The following is a 19,586-nucleotide window of genomic DNA, read 5'->3' on the forward strand; positions in this document are numbered from 1 at the left end:
GTTAATGATAACCTGCCCACACCTGCCCTCCCTGTGTTCTCAGCCAGTTTCTCTAGAAGCTGCAGAGAGATCAGTTGCTTGGAATTACTCCATTTTGTTTTGTTTTCTGTTGTTGCCCTTAAGAGGAAGGTCTTTCTAAGCCCAGTCTCCAGCAGTTTCACGATAAACCATTTTACTATTTCTGCGTTAGATGGTCACCGTGTTTACTGAACACCTTAAAGCTCGATCGTTTGCTAGTTACGTGCTTGCCTGACAATTTGTATGTCTTTGGATAGTTCCTACTTACATTGTAAATGGGCCACAATGGAAGAGCTCGAAAAGGATCCTCGCATCGCACAGAAGATCAAGCGATTTAGGAATAAACAAGCCCAGATGAAGCACATTTTTACGGAGGTGAAGCAATATTTACTGACTCATTTGACTGCTGCTTTTCTTGCAGCAGTAAATACTGTTTATGTTTCTAAGTCCAAGTTAAAGTCCTATACTGATCTGTTGCTCAAGTCAAATTGATAAATGTGTGCTGATTTGCAACAAAACTAGTCTAGATTCAAGTCAAAGAAAAGTATCCACCAAAGTTAAGGATCAAACCTTATAAACTGACAACTCATAAGAACATGCATCTTGGTCTGAATACTAATAAATAGCTAGAGTGAGAGGAATATGCACACAATTCTTTTGTCCCTGCTCCCTCAACCCGCTGCAACCCAAAAAGGACATTTCAGAAGGTCCTAAAGTTTGAATGTAAAAAACAAAATAAATCTAAAAGTGTGAGAAAGTAAACAAATAAATAATTTTATTTATGTAAACTTGGGAATTTCTAAGTATTGTACCTACAGCAAGAGGAAGGACTGATGGATTTTAATATTAAACAAATCTATAAGTGCTATATATCAGAAAATGCCACAAACCTTAACCTTAATCTGTTATTCTTGGAATAAAGTCTAAACCCTGTAATATAGCCTACACAGCCCTTTGTGTCTGCTTTCTGATCTGTTCCCAAAGCAGTGGTTTTTCCTTGGCCAAGAATAGAGGAAACTGTGCTGGGGTATATAGAAATAATACAAATAGAGTTCATATTCTTGTGGGAAGGAAAGGCTCTTGAGAAGATTGGAACACATGAAATTAAGGAGGAATAATACTGAAGAGTAGTTCCTATAACACTGCCTTTGGTCTTGACCTACTCAACGTATTTATTAGCAATTTGGGTAAATATTTTTGTGATACAAATAGTAACTTCGTTTTGAGTAGAGCTTTATATCCATTATTTCCAGCTGCTTTATGAGTTAGCTAAAGCACACATGGAGGAAACTCAGGCTCCAAGAGCCTGCAACTTCCCACATGCACAGAGGTAGACTCCTGACTAAATCCTGACTCTTGAACACCAGGAGACGTTTTAACCAGACCCAATACTGAGAGAATAAATGTCAGGATCAGCCTGGGTTTGCCTGGACAGTGTAGGATGAATAAATGTAGGAATAAATGTAATATCCTACATTGTTCTTGGAATCTTTCTTTTTCTGAAGTGAGGAAAATGACTGGGTAGCAGATCTAGGGTGAAAACATATTGCCAGTTTAATTAACTACACATTTACTGTGTGTCAAGAGTAGGATGTGGCTGTTTAAAAAGTAAACGAATCCTACTAATCCTAGACTGCACCAGTAAAACAGTCCTGCTGTACCATGCTCTTTTCATTCCTAAATGTTATGTTCATTTGGGTACCAGGATTCAGTGAGGGACTTTGCAAAACCTGAGGGCAGCTGCAAGAGGACTGTCATGGTGGGAATGGGGCATAGGTGGAGAGCAGACTGCACAATGGTAAGAGCCTGGGCTCTGCAGTCAAACTGCCCCTCCCAGCCCAGCCTCACACACACCTGGGTGGCCTCAGGCCATGGCATAAGCTCCTTCAAACTCAGTATCATAGGAAAAAGCAGGACTCCTGATAGAATCAGCCTCACAGAATACCTGCAAGGATTAGATGATAGTTTTCTTGCCATTTTCAGCTTTATTGGCATATAATTGTCAAAAATTTATGTTTAAGGTGTACAACTTGATGTTTTAATGTATGTGTACATTGTGAAATAATCACTATAGTCAAGCTAGTGAGCATATCCATCACCTCACATAAGTAGGGGTTTTGTTTTCTTTTCTCCCCCCTAAGGGTGAGAGCACTTAAGATTTATCCTCTTAGCAAATTTCAAATATATAATACAGTATTTTTAACTGTCATCACCATGCTATACATTAGGTCTCCAGAACTTATTCATCCTGCGTAACTAAAATTTTATACCCTTTGACCAATGTCTTCCCCGTTTACCCCTCCCCTTCATCCCTGGCAACCACCATTTTACTCTCTGCTTCTATCAGTTTGATTATTTTATATTCCACATATAAGTGAGATCATACAATATTTGTCTTTGTGCTTATTTTACTTTGTATAACATCCTCCAGGTTTATCCATGTTGTTGCAAATGATGGGATTTCCTTCTTTTTTAAAGCTGAATGATATCCTATTGTCTAGATATATACACCCCACTTTCTTTATCCATTCATCCCTTGATGGACATTTAGGTTGTTTCCGTATCTTGACTGTTGTGAATAATAAAGGACACAATGTTTATAGCAATATTTAGCTCATAGGCACTATTCCATAAATATTAGCTTTTCGTATCATTAAGATGGAAACGGTATATGAAGAACTGTTGAACAAACTGGGTTTTTTTTTTAACCCAGATAGGGGATTGCTGAAGAGCCTAAAGAGAGAGGAAAGAATCAAATTACTTATTGCTGCTGTAAAGGAAGCAGTTCACTCCAGTGAGCAACAGTTATAAGGAAGGAAGTTAAGTTATAATTTACTAATGATAAAGATCATGATGCTACTACTAAAGAGGTAGAGATAAAGCTGTTTCGACAGTGAATCAGGTCTTGAAGGGTAGTAAATTCTTAATCGGGAATAATTGAATCTGAGAGCCTTGCCAGGGAGGTTGTAAAAAGTATCCTGCATTGATTAGACGATGAAACTAGCCCCAAAAGTGCCTTGCAGACTAAGTGGCAGTAAGAGCTCTTCACTCCTGGAGGAGGGCTTCGGCTTCTGGGTAAGAAAGACCTGGGTGAATGGTCCAGTTAACATAGCTCCATCAACTTGGTCACATTACTTAATATCTCTGAGTCAGTTTCCTAATCTGTAAGGTAATTATAGTACCTACTCTGTAAGGTAGTTTTGGAGCTTAAATGAAAGTACTTAGCATTACTCTGGACATACATTAAGTATTTCTATATGTTGCTTCTTGTTGTTTTGTAGGTAAACTTTTTTTGAAGCATAGTGTGCATAAAGCTAAAAGTGTGCATCTCAATGAATTTTTACAATGTAAACACATTTATGTAACTACTACCTAGATCAGCAAATAGAACATTGTCAGCACCCAGGAAGCTTCCCTCATGCCCCTTTCCAATGTTAACTATTGTTGTTATTAAGAAGAAAAAGAAACTGTAATTCCTAGTTGCCCAGGGCTATGTTTGAAATAAGGACCAGTAAGGAAAAGGGAACCCTTCTGCTGATTTTTGTACATTGCTATAATGACCAAAAGGGAATTATTACCTGGCTAGGGTGTAGCCTCTAAGATGGTTGGATCCTTTAAATTTAGTCATGGACAGCAAGATTTGGAGACAGTGAATAAATGCCTGTGACTTTTATTCTTAAGCAAACCCTTTCTTTTTTTGTTTGTTGATAGGGCCCAGAGTAGGGATCACTTAGAGATAACACCCTAGGTGTTGGATTTGAGGCAAGCGGACACACTTCCTAACTGTTCTCCTCTGTTTGTGTTAGCCTGATGAAGACTTGTTCAATCCAGACTATGTAGAAGTTGATCGCATCTTGGAGGTGGCCCACACCAAGGATGCAGAAACAGGGGAGGTGGGTATTCGCCTCTCCTAAAGCATCTTCCCTTCTTTCCACATATTTCACTTGTTTTAACATGTGACCTTTGTCTTAATGGTATTCCTGTCTAGTCATATAGGGTGGTTTTTCAGAGGTTGGCAGATATGACTGACTCCTTTAATCTAATAGAACATTAAGTTTCTTTCCTGTTTTCCCACCAGGAGGTAACACATTACCTGGTGAAGTGGTGCTCACTACCATATGAAGAAAGCACATGGGAGCTAGAGGAAGATGTGGATCCTGCAAAAGTTAAAGAATTTGAATCTCTTCAAGTTCTCCCTGAAATTAAGCATGTGGTAAAGTAGTTTTGTCTCTCTCTGGTACTTCTCGGAACATGTAATTTTATGAACTTTGCAATCATGGAAGTCCACCTGGCTTGTTCCTAGGTGGTTTCTGTGGTATTTTACCTTCGTTACTTCTCACTGAACCTTCTATTCAGTGTTTTCCACCCCAGATCGAACTTTGCCAGCACCCTGGTCACCTTTGGGTCTCAGGTCTATTTTGATGTATGTGACATTTAAGAAGCTTTGATATTGGCTTAGATTTCTTGGTGTGTGGCTGTTATATGGAGTCAGTAAAATAAAATTTGTAAGTAATGGCTGGTGTGCAAGAGAAGCTCAGTAGTATCTTTCCTGTTTCTTATCTCTTCATCAGCTACCTCTTTTCTTTGATTTTCCCTTCTTCACTCAACTGGAATATTATTAAGCGAAGACCTTTCCTTTATCTGCAGATCCCTGTGACTCCCACAGAGAGAACATAGGTTTTTGATAAACATTATTGAATTTATTTGTTTTTCTGATTCTGGATTATTACCACTCAACTGCCAAGATCTCCCAGGGCACCTGAGAAGTATATAGATTATCCAACAATTAAAAGGAGGGAGAGTTGGGATCAGAGCTTTTATTTATTTTTTTTATTTTGAGATGGAGTCTTGGTCTGTTGCTGGAATGCAGTGGCACAATCTCAGCTCACTGCAACCTCCATCTCCCGAGTTCAAGCAATTCTCCTGCCTTGGCCTCCTGAGTAGCTAGGAATACAAGCGCATGCCACCATGCCTGGCTAATTTTTGTATGTTTTTAGCAGAGATGGTGTTTCACCATGTTAGGCTTGTCTCAAACTCCTGACTTCAGGTGATCCGCCTGTCTTGGCCTCCCAAAGTGCTGGGATTACTTTGGCGTGAGCCACCACACCCAGCCCAGAGCTTTATTAAGGTGTAACTAACTTGAAAAGAGAATCAGTTGTTAAAGAATATGGCTATAGGCTGGAATGATCAGTTTCTGTTTAAAAAAAAAAAAATTGCCATTTTTATGTATAAAACTGTTATCTAGTTCCTTATTAATATTATTTCTTGCTTTTACATCACTGGAAGGTTGATACTCGGAACATTAAACTTGGGTCTCTGTAGGAGTCCATTCAAGAGGAGTGTTTTGTTTTTGTTTTTTTTTTGGCATATGAAAGGTAGATAGAGGTGTCTTGAGATGCAGAACTGTGATTAGAAACTTACATAGTTCATAGTGTTTTGTTTGCATGATTGATTATTATTCTTTCAACCCTCTCCCATATATACTGTTTTCTGCTTTTAATTCAACTTGTCAGTCATCTATTAAGCATTTGCTGTAGGTTGATTCTTATGTGAGATATGGTAAGAAACAAGGTACAGGCCCTGCCCTCAGGAGCTCACAGTCTAATGGAAGAAGCATGTGTGTGCATGGATAAATAAATACAGCACCAGGCTAATTGTGGTGTGTGGTGTAATGCAGTGACAGACCAGATAGAGAGCAGGGAGAGTTTCATTCTGAAGCTAATTAATTGTAAGTTATTATCTAGAAGCAATCAGGATTCCTACCCATTCTCTCAGCCTGACTCCTACTTAGTTCCCCCAACCTATACATTACTCAGAAGGTAATAACTATAGTTTGAAACCAGCCTTGTGACAGTGATATTTACCACTGTCCTCATTAGTATCCATGTTATACTCCCAAAACATCATTCTCTATCTATTATGCTGTTTGCTTTCCTGCCTAGGAGCGGCCTGCTTCAGACTCCTGGCAGAAACTCGAGAAGTCTCGCGAGTATAAGAACAGTAACCAGCTCCGGGAGTACCAGCTGGAAGGGATGAACTGGCTTCTTTTTAACTGGTATAACAGGTAAGGAACCAAAACCAGCCCAGATGTTTGTACCCGGAGGTATATTATTGCCTTAGCCTGGAAAACCTAGAGTCGCAGTAGCAGACTGGTGAGAGGGAGCAGCATGGCCATCAATTTAGGGTGGTAATCTTTGCACATTAATCATCCAAGACTTACTTTGTTTTTGTCAGTTGTTTCTCCAACCAAAAGGAATGATCTTTAGACATCATTGAATTTGTGCCTTTTTTTTTTTTTGACCAGCCACACCAAAGGTTGGGCTCAATCTAGATGAAACAAAATCCAGAAGATCCTTTAAAGCTGTTTTCTATTTCTAAATCCTTAACCTGAAAAAAAAAAATTTTATATATATATATATATGGGAATATACCGCTATACAAAAACTTTTAAATATTTTAAAATTTCTTGACTCTTTGCAATAACACTTAAGAGTCAAAAAGTTTAAAAAAAATTGGAAGTTCATACAGTAAAAAAGTTACAGTAAGCTAGGGTTAATTTATTATTGAAGAAAAAATATTTTTAAATAAATTGAGTGTAGCCTTAGTGTACAGTATTTATAATGTCTACAGTGGTGTGCAGTAATGTCCTCGGCCTTCACATCACCCACCACTCACTCACTGACTCACCCAGAGCAACTTCCAGTCCTGTAAGCTCCATTCATGGTAAGTGCCTTATATAGGTATACCTTTTTTGTTTTTTGTTTTTTAATGTTTATTTTTTAGTTCTAGGGTACATGTGCCAGATATGCAGGTTTGTTACATAGGTAAATGTGTGCCATGGTGGTTTGCTGCACCTATCAACCTATCACCTAGGTATACCATTTTATTTTTTTATTTTTTATTTTTGTTGAGACAGAGCCTCGCTCTGTCACCCAGGCTAGAGTGCAATGGTGTGGTCTCAGCTCACTGCAACCTCCGCCTCCTGGGTTCAAACGATTCTTCTGCCTCTACCTCCCCAGTAGCTGGGATTACAGGCACCCGCCACCTCGCCTTGCTAGTTTTTGTATTTTTAACAGAGATGGGGTTTCACCGTGTTGGCCAGGCTGGTCTCAAACTCCTGACCTCAGGTGATCTGCCCGCCTTGGCCTCCCAAAATGTTGGGATTACACGTGTGAGCCACCGCGCCTGGCCAGGCATACCATTTTTAATCTATATTTTGCTCTATTTTTTACTTTGCCTTTTCTGTGTTTAGACAGGTTTAGATACACAAATACTTACTATGGTGTTACAATTGCCTATGGTATTCACTGCAGTGACATGCTGTATAGGCTTATAGCCTAGAAGCCATAGGCTATATACCACATACCCTAGGTGTGTAGTAGGCTATACCATCTAGGTTTAGTAGGTACACTCTATGATGTTCCCACAATGACACAGTCACCCAGTGATGCATTTCTCAGAATGTGACCCCATCCTTAAGTGACACATGACTGTATTTTCCCCCAAATTAGCAAGGTTCTGTTCTGGAAGTAGGCAAGGTATGAATAATAATAATAACTAACCTCAGTTTAATATGTAAAATGATAATAAAGCCTTCAATGATAATCTTATAGGTAAAGGTCTATTTGTGAAGCATCTTTTCAGGTTATAACCAGCCTCTGTAAGTTTCCTATATTGATAATGAATTACTTATATTTCTCACTCTCTGCAGAAAAAACTGTATTTTGGCTGATGAGATGGGCCTAGGGAAAACCATCCAGTCCATCACATTCCTTTCAGAAATATTTCTGAGAGGAATCCACGGCCCTTTTCTCATTATCGCCCCTCTCTCCACCATCACTAACTGGGAGCGGGAGTTCCGGACATGGACAGAGATGAATGCCATCGTGTACCATGGCAGCCAGATCAGCAGGCAGATGATCCAGCAGTATGAAATGGTGTACAGAGACGCCCAGGTGAGCCTTACGTGAATCAGAGACCCAGGGACTGCCTAAGCTGAGAACAGCCTTTCTGTCACTTATCTTTAGAAGTTCCAGTGCCCTGCATCTTGTGTTAATGTGGAATGACTTTGTAATATGTTTGTCAAGGCTGACTCCTGCTCTCCCTGGTAGTTCATTTTAATTTATGATATAACACAGGATTGTAGGGCATGCTGTCTAAACTCTGAAATATACCTTTTTTAGGACACTGAAAGTTTGACTTGTTGGTTTATGAAGTTTTATATGCAGAAGATTTTATCTGAATTGTTTTGTGTTCAGTGAAGAACGTGGGCAAAAGAATTACTATACAGAGAATGGATTCCCAGCCAGGGAGTTTGGAGAGGAGGTTAACAGATTTGACAGGGAAGGATAAAGAGAAAATAGGTTTCAAATCATTAAAAACACAACAGCAACATTTTCTCTTTTTTTAAGTTTTTAAGTGCTATCACTTAGCTGAATATAGTTGTGTGTTTGTCCTGTACACTGGTTTTTATAATTAAGGTAAAAATTAAACGATTTCAATCAGAAGAAAGCCAGTGGTCTCCCCAGAGGTTTCAAAGACAGCAGAGACACTTGAAAGAAATTTAAGAAGTGCTCTAACATGATGCAGGTCTGCTCTTGAAATGTGATGGCAGCACCAAGACAGACTGAAAAACAAAGCTGTATCCTGCCTAGTAGTGCTTGTCTTAGGTGAATCAGGATCATTACCTTCAATCTGTGCTAGAACTCAAATTATAAGGTGAAATTAAGTCTGAAAAGTAGCAGAGAGTTTCCTTTGGGCATTCAAACTATGCATGGTTTAGACTGACTCCTGGCTGGGAACTTGTGAACCAACACCCATCTGATTTCCTTATCATGACAGCTAATAAATAAAAATGCTGCCTTGCCATGCCTTCCGTGTTGCTCATCCTTCTCACCTTAGTGAGGGCAGATGTTGTCTCACTTCTGTTTCATTGATGGTGTGAGGCCTTTTGGCTAACTAGCTTGTTCATTCTTATATTCTCTTTTCTCACATGAGGAAAAGCAGTGCTTGTCTTCTCACCTAGGCCCCAGCATTTGTAGTGCTGCCTCCTCTAATCCAGCAGATATTAGCAGAATTCTATAGCCACAGTGTAAAGCTTTGACTTTTGTTGTATCATCCTCAGGGAAACCCCCTTTCAGGAGTCTTCAAGTTCCACGTCGTCATCACAACATTTGAAATGATCCTAGCAGACTGCCCGGAGTTGAAGAAGATTCACTGGAGCTGTGTGATCATTGATGAAGCCCACAGACTGAAGAATAGGAACTGCAAACTTCTGGAGGGTCTAAAGCTTATGGCCCTGGTGAGAGTTAGCAGCTCTTTACATAAACACAGGTTCCTTCTGTTCAGCTTGGAGGAAACACTCTTTAGCCATTCTGCATGTAACTTATTTCTGCCTAGTCCTTTTACATTAGATTTTCTTTTTTGGTCTCTCTAACTGCAATAGTATAGGAATTAAGATTTTTTTTGTTACAAACTGGGTCAACAATTTGGCCTTTGCCACAGATTGGTTTCCATAGACTTAGGAGGACTCTTAAATACCATGAAATATATGACTTGGAAGTGTAAGGTGTTTTGGCTGGTTTCCAGGCCCCTAAATGAACTGGTACCAAAGATGATGCCCTTTTAACATTACTGCCTTGGCACAATGCACAGTATCTGGTGGGGAGGCACTCAGTAATATTTAGTGAATGAGTAAATAGTTGCTTTAATTAACATGAACGTGCTGCTGGAATCAGTGATGTGAAAGGAAGGTTGATTCGTTTATTGACTATACCCCTATGATGGCATATTGTCTTTTCATTAAAGCAGATCAGAATTGCCCCAAATTGAGCACTCAATGCCCTGGCTTAATTTTCCCCACGAAAATGCACTATTTTGATGGCTCAAGCACTGTTTATCGTGTGTTTAATTCGCGCAGGAACATAAAGTGCTTCTCACTGGAACACCCTTGCAGAACTCTGTGGAGGAGCTCTTCAGTTTGTTAAATTTTCTGGAGCCATCACAGTTTCCTTCAGAGACCGCTTTCTTGGAGGAATTTGGAGATCTGAAAACAGAGGAACAGGTAATTAGGGACCCAAAGAATTGAGGAGACAATGTGATCGTTATCTTCATCAAGAAAAGAGCAGGATGCTATGGGGCCAGGATTTAGCAAGTTGTCACATTCCTGGTAAAATGAGCATTACCTCTTTTGTTTTATGTGTTTGTTTATGTTGGGGAGGGTAAGCTGATTATTAGCAGTTCTTACTGCCCCAGAGGATAGATGGGTCTGTACCCAAAATACCTTATGTGCCCAAAATATTTTATGTTGGTGTATCGGGCCTCCTTGCTTCACTAATTTCACATATTGTGCGTTCACTGATTTTGCTTATAGCTCTGGTCTCAGGAGCATGGTGCTTTCTTCTGCTTCCCGCATCCTTCATCATTTCCCCTTCAAAATCTACAACTTGTTCCCAGGTCCATCTTCTTGAGTACAACGCAATACACAGGTAGTGAGGAAAAAAAGGCAGTCACATACCTGGAGTAGTTGATAAGTCCACTTTTGTCCAGATCAGCTGCATTTCTTCAGTTTTCAAGATCCAGTTCCAAGTCTACCTTGTTGGACTCAAAGCTAATAAAAAACAACTGATAGTAATAAATACTCTACTAGGGATTATAGAATCTCTACTAGGGATTATAGAAATAACCCAGACAAATGTACGTGCCATAAGAGGAACAAATAGTAGAGTTGGTCCTTCAAAGGAGAGACAGGTCACATCTATTTGAGAATTAGAAAAGACTCTAGGGAGAGAGTACAATTTGAAAATGCATCTTGAGGGATGGGCAGGTTTTCACAGGTGTAGAGAGAAGAGGTGGTAACCACTCTGCATAGAAAAAAAAACCCAGCATAATCAGAGTCATGGTAGTTATTCACTAGTGGGGAAACATCTGATTAAGCTGAAAACAGAGTGGATGAACTGGAAAATATAAGGCCAGAAGGGTTTAGGGTTATATTGTGGGAAGATCTTGAAAGGTAGTTTGAAGAATTCAGCAGGTAACAGAGAAGCCATGCAAGGCCTTATTACAGAAATGACATAATTAGCTCTGCCAAATTAATCCAGCAATGGTGTATAAGTGGGTTGGGGCGAAGAATGAGGGGAGTGAAAAGGTTTGGGAATTTTGCCCACATGTCAAGCGTACACTCTGGGGTTCCAGTCTCTTTCTTCCTACTTCTGATGCAAGTCAGGCTTGCATCAGAGCAGTGAATAATCAAACTTAGTTCCTACATTTGTCCTATCTACTGATTTTCAAAAGCCAGCTCCAACCTTCTCTCCGTTTTTGGACCATTAGAAATGCATCCTCTTCTCCCATTGCACTTAATTTGTGGTATGCATTTTTTCTTCTTCCTAGACAAAGATCTCCTTGAGGACAAGGCCCACATCTTCTCCCAAGTTGTGTTTGTTGTATTGACCAGCACAATGTCTGGCATATAGTAAACTCTAAATGATTCAAGGTATGAACCAAGAGAAGGGCAAAAGCTGAACCCAGCATGTGGCAGATTGACATTTGTCCCTGTCTTTAACAATCAGCTAGCTGTGTCTTTTCTCTTTAGGTTCTTATATAGTAATTCCTTACCCATATGGGGGATTCGATTTCTAAGTACCCTTGGTTGGTAAAAATGAAAGTCTCATAAAAAGATGAAGATTGGAGTTAGGTAGGAGAAAACCATAAAAATGACACCAAATATTTTATTTTTTTAAATATTTAGTTATATATAATTATTTTTAAATTTTTTGGCTTTTTTAATCGACAAAAATATGTATCACATACAATATGTTTTGAAATATGTATACATGGTGGAATGGCTAAATAGAGCTAATTAGCACATGCTTTTTGTGAGAACATTCAAAATCCACTCTCAGCAATCTTCAGAAATACTGTACATTGTTATTAACTGTAGTCACCATGTTGTTCAGTACATCTCTTGAACTTATTCCATCTGTCTAACTAAAATTTTGTATCCTTTGAACAATACCTCCCTACTCCACCCCACCGCCCAGTCCCTGGTAACCACTACTCTAATCTCTGCTCTGTGAGATGTCTGTATTTTAAAACACAGTAAATAAAAGTTCTGGAAAGCATCTGTTTCCAAAATAAAGCATGTTCATCATTGTCTAAAATGTGCTTTTGTAAGTAACTCTTCTAAATCACTCTCTGTAAATCACTTTATATTTCTTCAGGAAGCAATCTCGCAGCACACAACTTGTTTATGCAGAGTCTACCCCTTTTAAAATTTTTGAACAGCCGTTTCTGACTTGAAACGTGATTTCTTTTGCACTTTCATCTTCCCTTGTTTTTCCATCAGAGTTAATCTTACCGGTATCAAGTTTTAGCTCCAGGTTAACTCAGGTACTTTGAGTTTGAATCCCTCAGTCTGTCATTGTCTCACTGGGAGGGGGAACAAGTCACCTTGCCGCTGATGCAGTCAGTTGCATAAAGATCTGCTGTCCAGGCCTGCGCTTTTAGGGGAAGAACAGACAAATTGTAGCAATGAACACCATCAGACTTAAAGTGCCCCTGATGTGACAGATTCCATGATAGAGTAGATGTCACCTATAACATTAGTTCTTTACATACTGCTACACCCAAGCATGTATGCTGCTATTGTTACTTAGAAGGTATAGGAGGAATTGTTTTCCAGATCATCTCTACTTCTTACTCCATTCTCTCAGCATCTAAGTTGCCTTTGTAATATATCACTCATACCTCCTAACATAATTTAAAATATTCTTCAGGTAATTACTGTGCATGTGGTGTGTGCATTAGAGAAAGAATGACAGACGTGTTTTCTCCATCCTAGAGAATAGGTACTCTTTTATACCTTTCTCCCTTTTTATCTTCTGAGATTGCCACTAGATTCTCAGTAATTGCTTGTGAATTAAAATCATATCCCTTATTCCCTTTCAGTACTATTATAAACTCTCCATTTTCAGGGATCGATCATAATCTTTCTTTTAGTCTACTACCACAGTACTATGCGTAAATGTTCAAGAAATTAGAGTGAAGGTTGGAATACCTCAGTAATCGTTAACTTGGGATTGAGGCAGGTAACTAGGTCTCATTTCCCTGGACAGGTAAAGAAACTGCAGTCTATCCTAAAACCAATGATGCTTCGGCGGCTGAAAGATGATGTGGAAAAGAACCTTGCTCCCAAACAAGAGACGATCATTGAGGTGGAACTGACCAATATCCAGAAAAAGTACTACCGTGCCATCCTCGAGAAGAACTTTTCCTTCCTGACCAAGGGGGCAAATCAGCACAACATGCCCAATCTCATCAACACCATGATGGAGCTGAGGAAGTGCTGTAACCATCCCTACCTGATCAATGGTGAGTCAGGGGCACTAGGAAGTAACTCAGGACTACCATGGCCTCTGCAAGAAGCTAATGATAATCAAATAACTCATGTATTGAATTTTCATTATATGCTAGGATGTATGCATTCTCACCTTTTTACAGAGTATAAAACTGAGATTCAGAGAGCTTAATGAATTTGCCTAAGCGATATAGCTACTAAGGACCAAGAGCCAAGGTTTGAACTTCTGCCAACACGCTGCCTCACAGCATGTACTCTGCCAGGCAGAAGATGGGTATCACTCGCCAGTTTGCTGCCCTTTATTTCTTCAGAGTCTGACCCACACTTTCTACTTGGGGACAGGGAAATGTGTTACTTAGTTGAATCAGTGAAAGTGCTGCAATGAGATTAAAACTCTCTGCAGACAAATTAATAGTTAACTAAACTAGTTAGAGAAAATGTTGGGAGGATTTTTTTTTACAATGAAACTTTTGGAGAAATTTTAAAATCAAAATGTGGCTTGGATTATCTTATAGTCTTTGTGATGTCAAGGGTATGAAAGTTCTTCTTGTCTGGGAAGATTTCTTTACTTGGGTGAGTCAGCTTAGGACTTGGTATCTCAGATCCTCTCTCTACTTGGTGAGACTTCCCAGGAGAGTGGAGCACCCGAGTTCTCTCCTGCTGCCACTGCAAAGCCCTCTGCTGAAGGCACAGACCAAAGAGTGCACCCAGCATCTCACTGGACTGCTGGTCTAGGACCTAAGAATTCACTTCATTTTTCCCAGGATCTGTAAAGCAGAGTACAACCTTTATCCTTATATTCTGTCCGAGGAATAGTTTTATTCCATTCCTTTTCAGGAGCAGAGGAGAAAATTCTGGAAGATTTCCGAAAAACCCACAGCCCTGATGCCCCTGACTTTCAGCTGCAGGCCATGATTCAGGCAGCAGGGAAGCTTGTGTTGATTGATAAACTACTCCCTAAGCTGATTGCAGGTGGCCACAAAGTACTCATCTTCTCCCAGATGGTGCGCTGCCTCGACATCCTGGAAGATTACCTCATCCAGAGAAGGTGAGACTTGTGTCAAAGCTCTGCATTCAACACTGGGACAGTTCATTTTCTTTGATATTTTTTTGATCCATTCAAAAATGGAGGAAAGGAATCTCCTTTTAAAGATAGACTGAAATTCAGAGTTAAATTTTATGACCAAATGGACCCAAGTTTAACTGTCAAAAGTAAATTTCATGACCTATGATGTAGAGTCCTTGCTTTGCTTAAAAAAAAAAATTCCACATATTTATATTAACTTTAGTTGGAGGAAACAATTCAAATAGCATTAGAAAGGGCTAAGAAAATAATGTATTTACATTTTTGTTGCTTAATAATGGTGAAAGAAATATATCCTGGAAATCATCACTATATCAAATTTCTAAAAGAGCATAAACTGGCAACTCACAGAAGGAATTTGGGGATATTTTATGTCCTTTCTCAGCAAGCCTTCTAAGATTTTATGATGCACTGGCTATGGCATCCCAATTTATTTTCTTGTTCATACTCTTAAGAATTCCTTGAATCTAAGTTACATTCCTCATGCAAGTCAAAAGTCTGTGGTGCTGTGTGGGTTGTTTGGATTCTGTATGGGAACTACATTTGTTACCTCATATGTATTACTTTAGATTTTCAGTCATTGTGACACATCAGTGATCTGAAGATGACAAATGAGTTTTTAAAAATTCATTCTTAATGATAAAAGACTTTCAAGATCATAGAAACTGGTAGCCTAGGCATTAGTAAGTCTAAAGAAAATCTTGTTTTCATAGCAGATCTTGGATGTCTTAACAGATGTTCTTATTCTTTAACATTCTGTTTGCCCTTGTACAGTACATGTACTTTATAGCAAGAGGATTAAAAGAAATGACAAATTAAACTATGGGTATGCTGACATTTAATGTAACATAAATGATTCTTCCAAGTCTGATTAGACAATAAAATAATTCCTCAGAGCTCTATAGGAGAGATTTCTATATAAAGGATTCTTGAGACTTGTATTACATGAATAAATCAAAACTCGTAAAGCAGTTTTGTAGCTTTCAATTCACTATAGATTAGGAGCCTATTGCCAGAGCACCTGCTTCTTATATTATCTTATTCTTTAAAATATGTACAACTGTTAGTTTACAGATTTTTAAAAAAGAACCCCCCAAAATGAGTAAAGGTGTATATAACAGACTTTTGGTAAGTACAGAGGTCTTTAGCTCTCTTTTATGCTATTTTCTCTTTATTATTTATTGCTCATTTTGTGTTCAAATTACTTAAGATTGTAGCTTCTCTTGAAAATACGGAAATACGTAACACTACCACCTGCACAACTCCCCATTCATCTTGGGGATTATCTTCTCAGTCTGTTTTTTCTGCATAAATATGTTTAGCTTTATTGTTTGTTTGAATTGCAGTGCTGTTCTACGTTGCACTTTGTAACTCTTATTTTTTATTTATTATGACTTTTTTTCTTTATTTTTCTACAACAAAATTTTAATGATCTATGTGATACTCTATTTTAAACATTTCCAATTTTTCAGCATTTTAAGGGACTCTATAAATGAATATCCCTTTAAAGTACTTATGTTTTCAGTATTTCTTTAGGATAAATGTCAGTGCACATTTTTAAAAACATTTGATACACTCAGTCCAAAATGCCCTCTAGTTAAGAGTGTTTTATTTGTATTCCTTTCCGAAATATCATATGAGAATGCTTTTTTTCCATATTCTGATCAATATTGTTTTTACTTCTTAATCTTTGCTAATCCAGTAATTCAAAATTATTATCTCTTTAATTTGTAACTGTGATTACTAATGAGAATGAGTATTTTTTCATATTTGTTATTTATATTTTATTTTTGTGGATTGCGTAGTCGTGTTTTTCATGCATTTTCTCTTGGTCTTTGACTTTTTGTTTATTTATAAGAATTTGTTGCAAAAACTTTCCGCCATGTTGTTTTTGTTCTTTATTTATGAGTATGGGTTTTCATTTATTTTATTTTTTGATGTCCTAAATTTTATAATAGTCAAATCTTTGTCTTAAAACAACTTTAAATCCTTTTTTAGGCCTAAACTTAAGCTTAAATTAATGTGCTTTAAAAGGCTTCTCTCTCATCTTAACCGTGAGACTCATATAAATATTCTGAAGTATATACATATATATATATATATATATATATATATATATATATGTATTTTTTTTTTCTTTTTCTGAGACAATGTCTCGCTCTGTCACCTAAGATGAACTACAGTGGCTCAATCACTGTGGCCTCAAACTCCTAGGCTCAAGTGGTCCTCCCATCTCAGCCTCCTGAGTAGCTGGATTATAGGCGTACACCACCATACCCAGCTCTTCTTTTCATGTTTATGGCTTCTTCACCCAAGATGCATCCAGCAGGGTTCTTCTGGCCTTAATATTATCATTGCCTTTCTCTTTTTAGTTTAGTTTTTATTTTCATTAAAGTTGTACGTGCACATAATTTAAAGAGCCATATCATTCTATTACACTTATGAAAAATTATTTGCTAATTCACTCTCTACCTTCCCCCGGTTTCTCATATCCCAGAAGCATTTACTTTCAACTCTTTATGCTATTTCTTTTGGTATTTATAGCTGTATCTAAATAATGGTATTAGTTGTAATTTCTTTATATTTTTCAGTTGTAGGTATTATCTGTTCTCACTGTGGAAGATGAATGTTTAGCCTTCTTTCACTGCTCCTCATACTGTCATGTATACAACTTCCTGTCCTCTCATCTTCCCAGTATACCACATAATACTTTGAGTTAGGTTAATATTTGTTGTTTATTATGACTTATGAAAATGTGAAATTACAGCTGAGTTATGTCATGTGCTGTTTACTTTTCATTTTGGTACAGTTTTTATTTTCTCTGAAACTAAAAATTATCTTTTTGATTGCTTACTTTTCTATACACCTTTTATAATTCAGCAGCAAACTTTACCCTGGTTGTCTAAATCTCTGGTTATTTTCCAACACATCAGTTTCCTCTTCTCTAGGCCATACCTTCTGGGGCCTCCTGACTTCCTCCTCCCTGGCCTGTTGCTGTTCCCCACAGAGTACACAGTTGTCAGCTGTGATCTGCCTTCTTTCTCATGCTGACAGCTTTCTTTTTTTCCTCTTAAATCAGATCTTCTTGTTGGTGGATTCCATGTTGGAGCACCTCTTCCAGGAGCTCCTGAGAAAGGGTGAATGATAAGTAAATTTTGAGACATTGTCTGAAAATATTTTACTCTGCTCTCATTCTTAAGGAGTCTATTTGCAGGATTTGAGATTCTAGGTTGTAAATCATTTCCCTGCAGAATTTTGAAGGTGTTAATCCACTGTCTTCTAGCTTCCAGTGTTGCCACTGAGAAGTTCGAAGCCTGTAGGATTCTTAGTCTGTTTATGTGTTATGTTTGTTCCTTTTAGAAGTTTTTATGTATTCTCTTTGTCCCCAGTCCTATGAAATTTTACAATGAACTGCTTCATTGGTGCTGGATACTAAATAGATCTTTCCCATCTGAAATCTAAGTTCAGATGCTGGGGAATTTTCTTGACTTTATCTTTCATTATAATTATATTTTTTTAATTTCACAGAACATTTTTTATAATTTTTCCATTTTTAATAGCACTGGTTATTTCACAAGTACAGTGTCTTCTCTTGTCTTTCTAAGGCTTATCAGGATAGAATTTTTTTATCTTCATCTGTTTTCTCCAAGTCATATTTTTTCCCATTTGTTTGTATCTGTCTTTCATATTAGAATTTTGCGTTCACTTTTTTTCCTTTTCTTCCCCCTCCAGCTCTTTACAGTGTTAGTCCACTGTGCCCTGGTCCCCATGATTTCTTATGAGAAGTTCTGCAGTCATTCACATTGCTGCTCCCTGTCTGCAATACATTAATTTATTCTGGCTACTTCTAAGATTTTCTTTTTAATTTTTGGTGTTCAGCAGTTTAACTGTGATCATTGGGATTCATCCTGCTTACTGAGCTTCTTGAATTTGTAAATGTATGTCTTTCATCAAATTTGAGAAGCTTTTGATCATTATTTCTTCAATTTCTTTTTTGTTTTTGCCCCATTCTCTTGGTTATTTGTGAAACTAATTACCTGTTTATTTGACCTTGAGATATTCCCCACAAGTCCATGGGCTCTGTTTTTTAAAAAACCCCTTTTCTGTCTGTTTTGTCTTCAAATTCACTGACTTTTCTTTAACATCTCCATCATGCTTATTAAGCACACTCTATGCTTTATTTATTAGTTCTAAAATTTCCATTTGGTTCTGTGTTTATTAACATTTTGTTTCTCTGCTGAGTCTTCCTATCTTTTTATTCATTACTTAACATTCCTTGACTTCATTAAGCATAAGCATAATAGTGCTTTAAAGTTCTTGTCTGAATTATAACATTGTAGGTTTGACGTTGACATGTGTTGTCTGTTCCCTTGAGAATGAGAATAACTGAATTTTTCCCTAGACCTAGTGAATATTATGTTCCAGAGATTTAGAATTCTGTTATATTGCTCTGAAGATGTTGATGGGTTTTATTTGGAAGCAGTTAACTAGGTTATGGTCAAAGTGCAAACTCTGTCAATGTCTCTGGTAGATAGTAGTTCCCATTTCAGACTACCACAATCAGGCCCGAGCAAATGTGAGTCAAGTCAGCCAGAAACTTGGGCAGAGTTTATACCCAGAGTTTGGGGTTCCCATCTCTATTTCTCTGCTTTCTGGGGATACCCTCTCACTCTCTGTCAGTCTTAGTTGCCCTAGGTACCTTCCCCGATGTGTGTCAGAAAGACAACAGCTTTTATCAATTATAGCTGATCAACACCTTGCCACCATAATTGTGGCCTCCCCTCTGGCTGAAACCACAAATTTCTATTCTTCTCCAAGATTTGTCTGCTTTTGTTAACTCGCCAGTGCCCTCAGGCAGGTTTTTCTGTTCATTCATTTTGGTTTTTATAGTTTGTCCAGAATTTGTCATTTGCTAGAGGGTTGGTGTGTTAGGACTTTGCCCCTCCTTACCAGAAGCAGAGGCTGTGTGTTTCATATCAGCCTCGTGTCTGATATCTTAGGCCATCAGATGGGGGGCACTGTGGAGCCAACCAGAAGCTCTGAGTATGTGAGCAAGGCTTGTTGACTGTGCACTTCACTTTCCATATGTGAGCACTGTGCATCTGGGTGGACCATTTTCATTGGGGACCC

General features: G+C 38.2%; 1 protein-coding gene across 3 annotated transcripts in view; it reads left to right on the forward strand.

Moving 5' to 3' along the window:
- CHD6 (chromodomain helicase DNA binding protein 6) overlaps positions 1-19,586 on the forward strand; it is a 213,559-nt gene that overhangs the window by 117,864 nt on the left and 76,109 nt on the right. For all 3 annotated transcript variants that reach the window (XR_004032897.1, XM_030825215.1, XM_030825214.1), the window contains exons 7-15: positions 276-393; positions 3,825-3,911; positions 4,097-4,231; positions 5,961-6,082; positions 7,730-7,973; positions 9,143-9,319; positions 9,938-10,081; positions 13,131-13,386; positions 14,210-14,420. Coding sequence is in view for 2 of the 3 variants with exons in the window: in XM_030825215.1 (XP_030681075.1) it covers positions 276-393; positions 3,825-3,911; positions 4,097-4,231; positions 5,961-6,082; positions 7,730-7,973; positions 9,143-9,319; positions 9,938-10,081; positions 13,131-13,386; positions 14,210-14,420 (1,494 nt within the window). In the remaining variant the exon portion in view is untranslated. The remainder of the gene's footprint in view (positions 1-275; positions 394-3,824; positions 3,912-4,096; positions 4,232-5,960; positions 6,083-7,729; positions 7,974-9,142; positions 9,320-9,937; positions 10,082-13,130; positions 13,387-14,209; positions 14,421-19,586) is intronic.

This window comes from Nomascus leucogenys, chromosome 13 (assembly GCF_006542625.1).
Source record: "Nomascus leucogenys isolate Asia chromosome 13, Asia_NLE_v1, whole genome shotgun sequence".
Lineage (NCBI taxonomy): Eukaryota > Metazoa > Chordata > Mammalia > Primates > Hylobatidae > Nomascus > Nomascus leucogenys.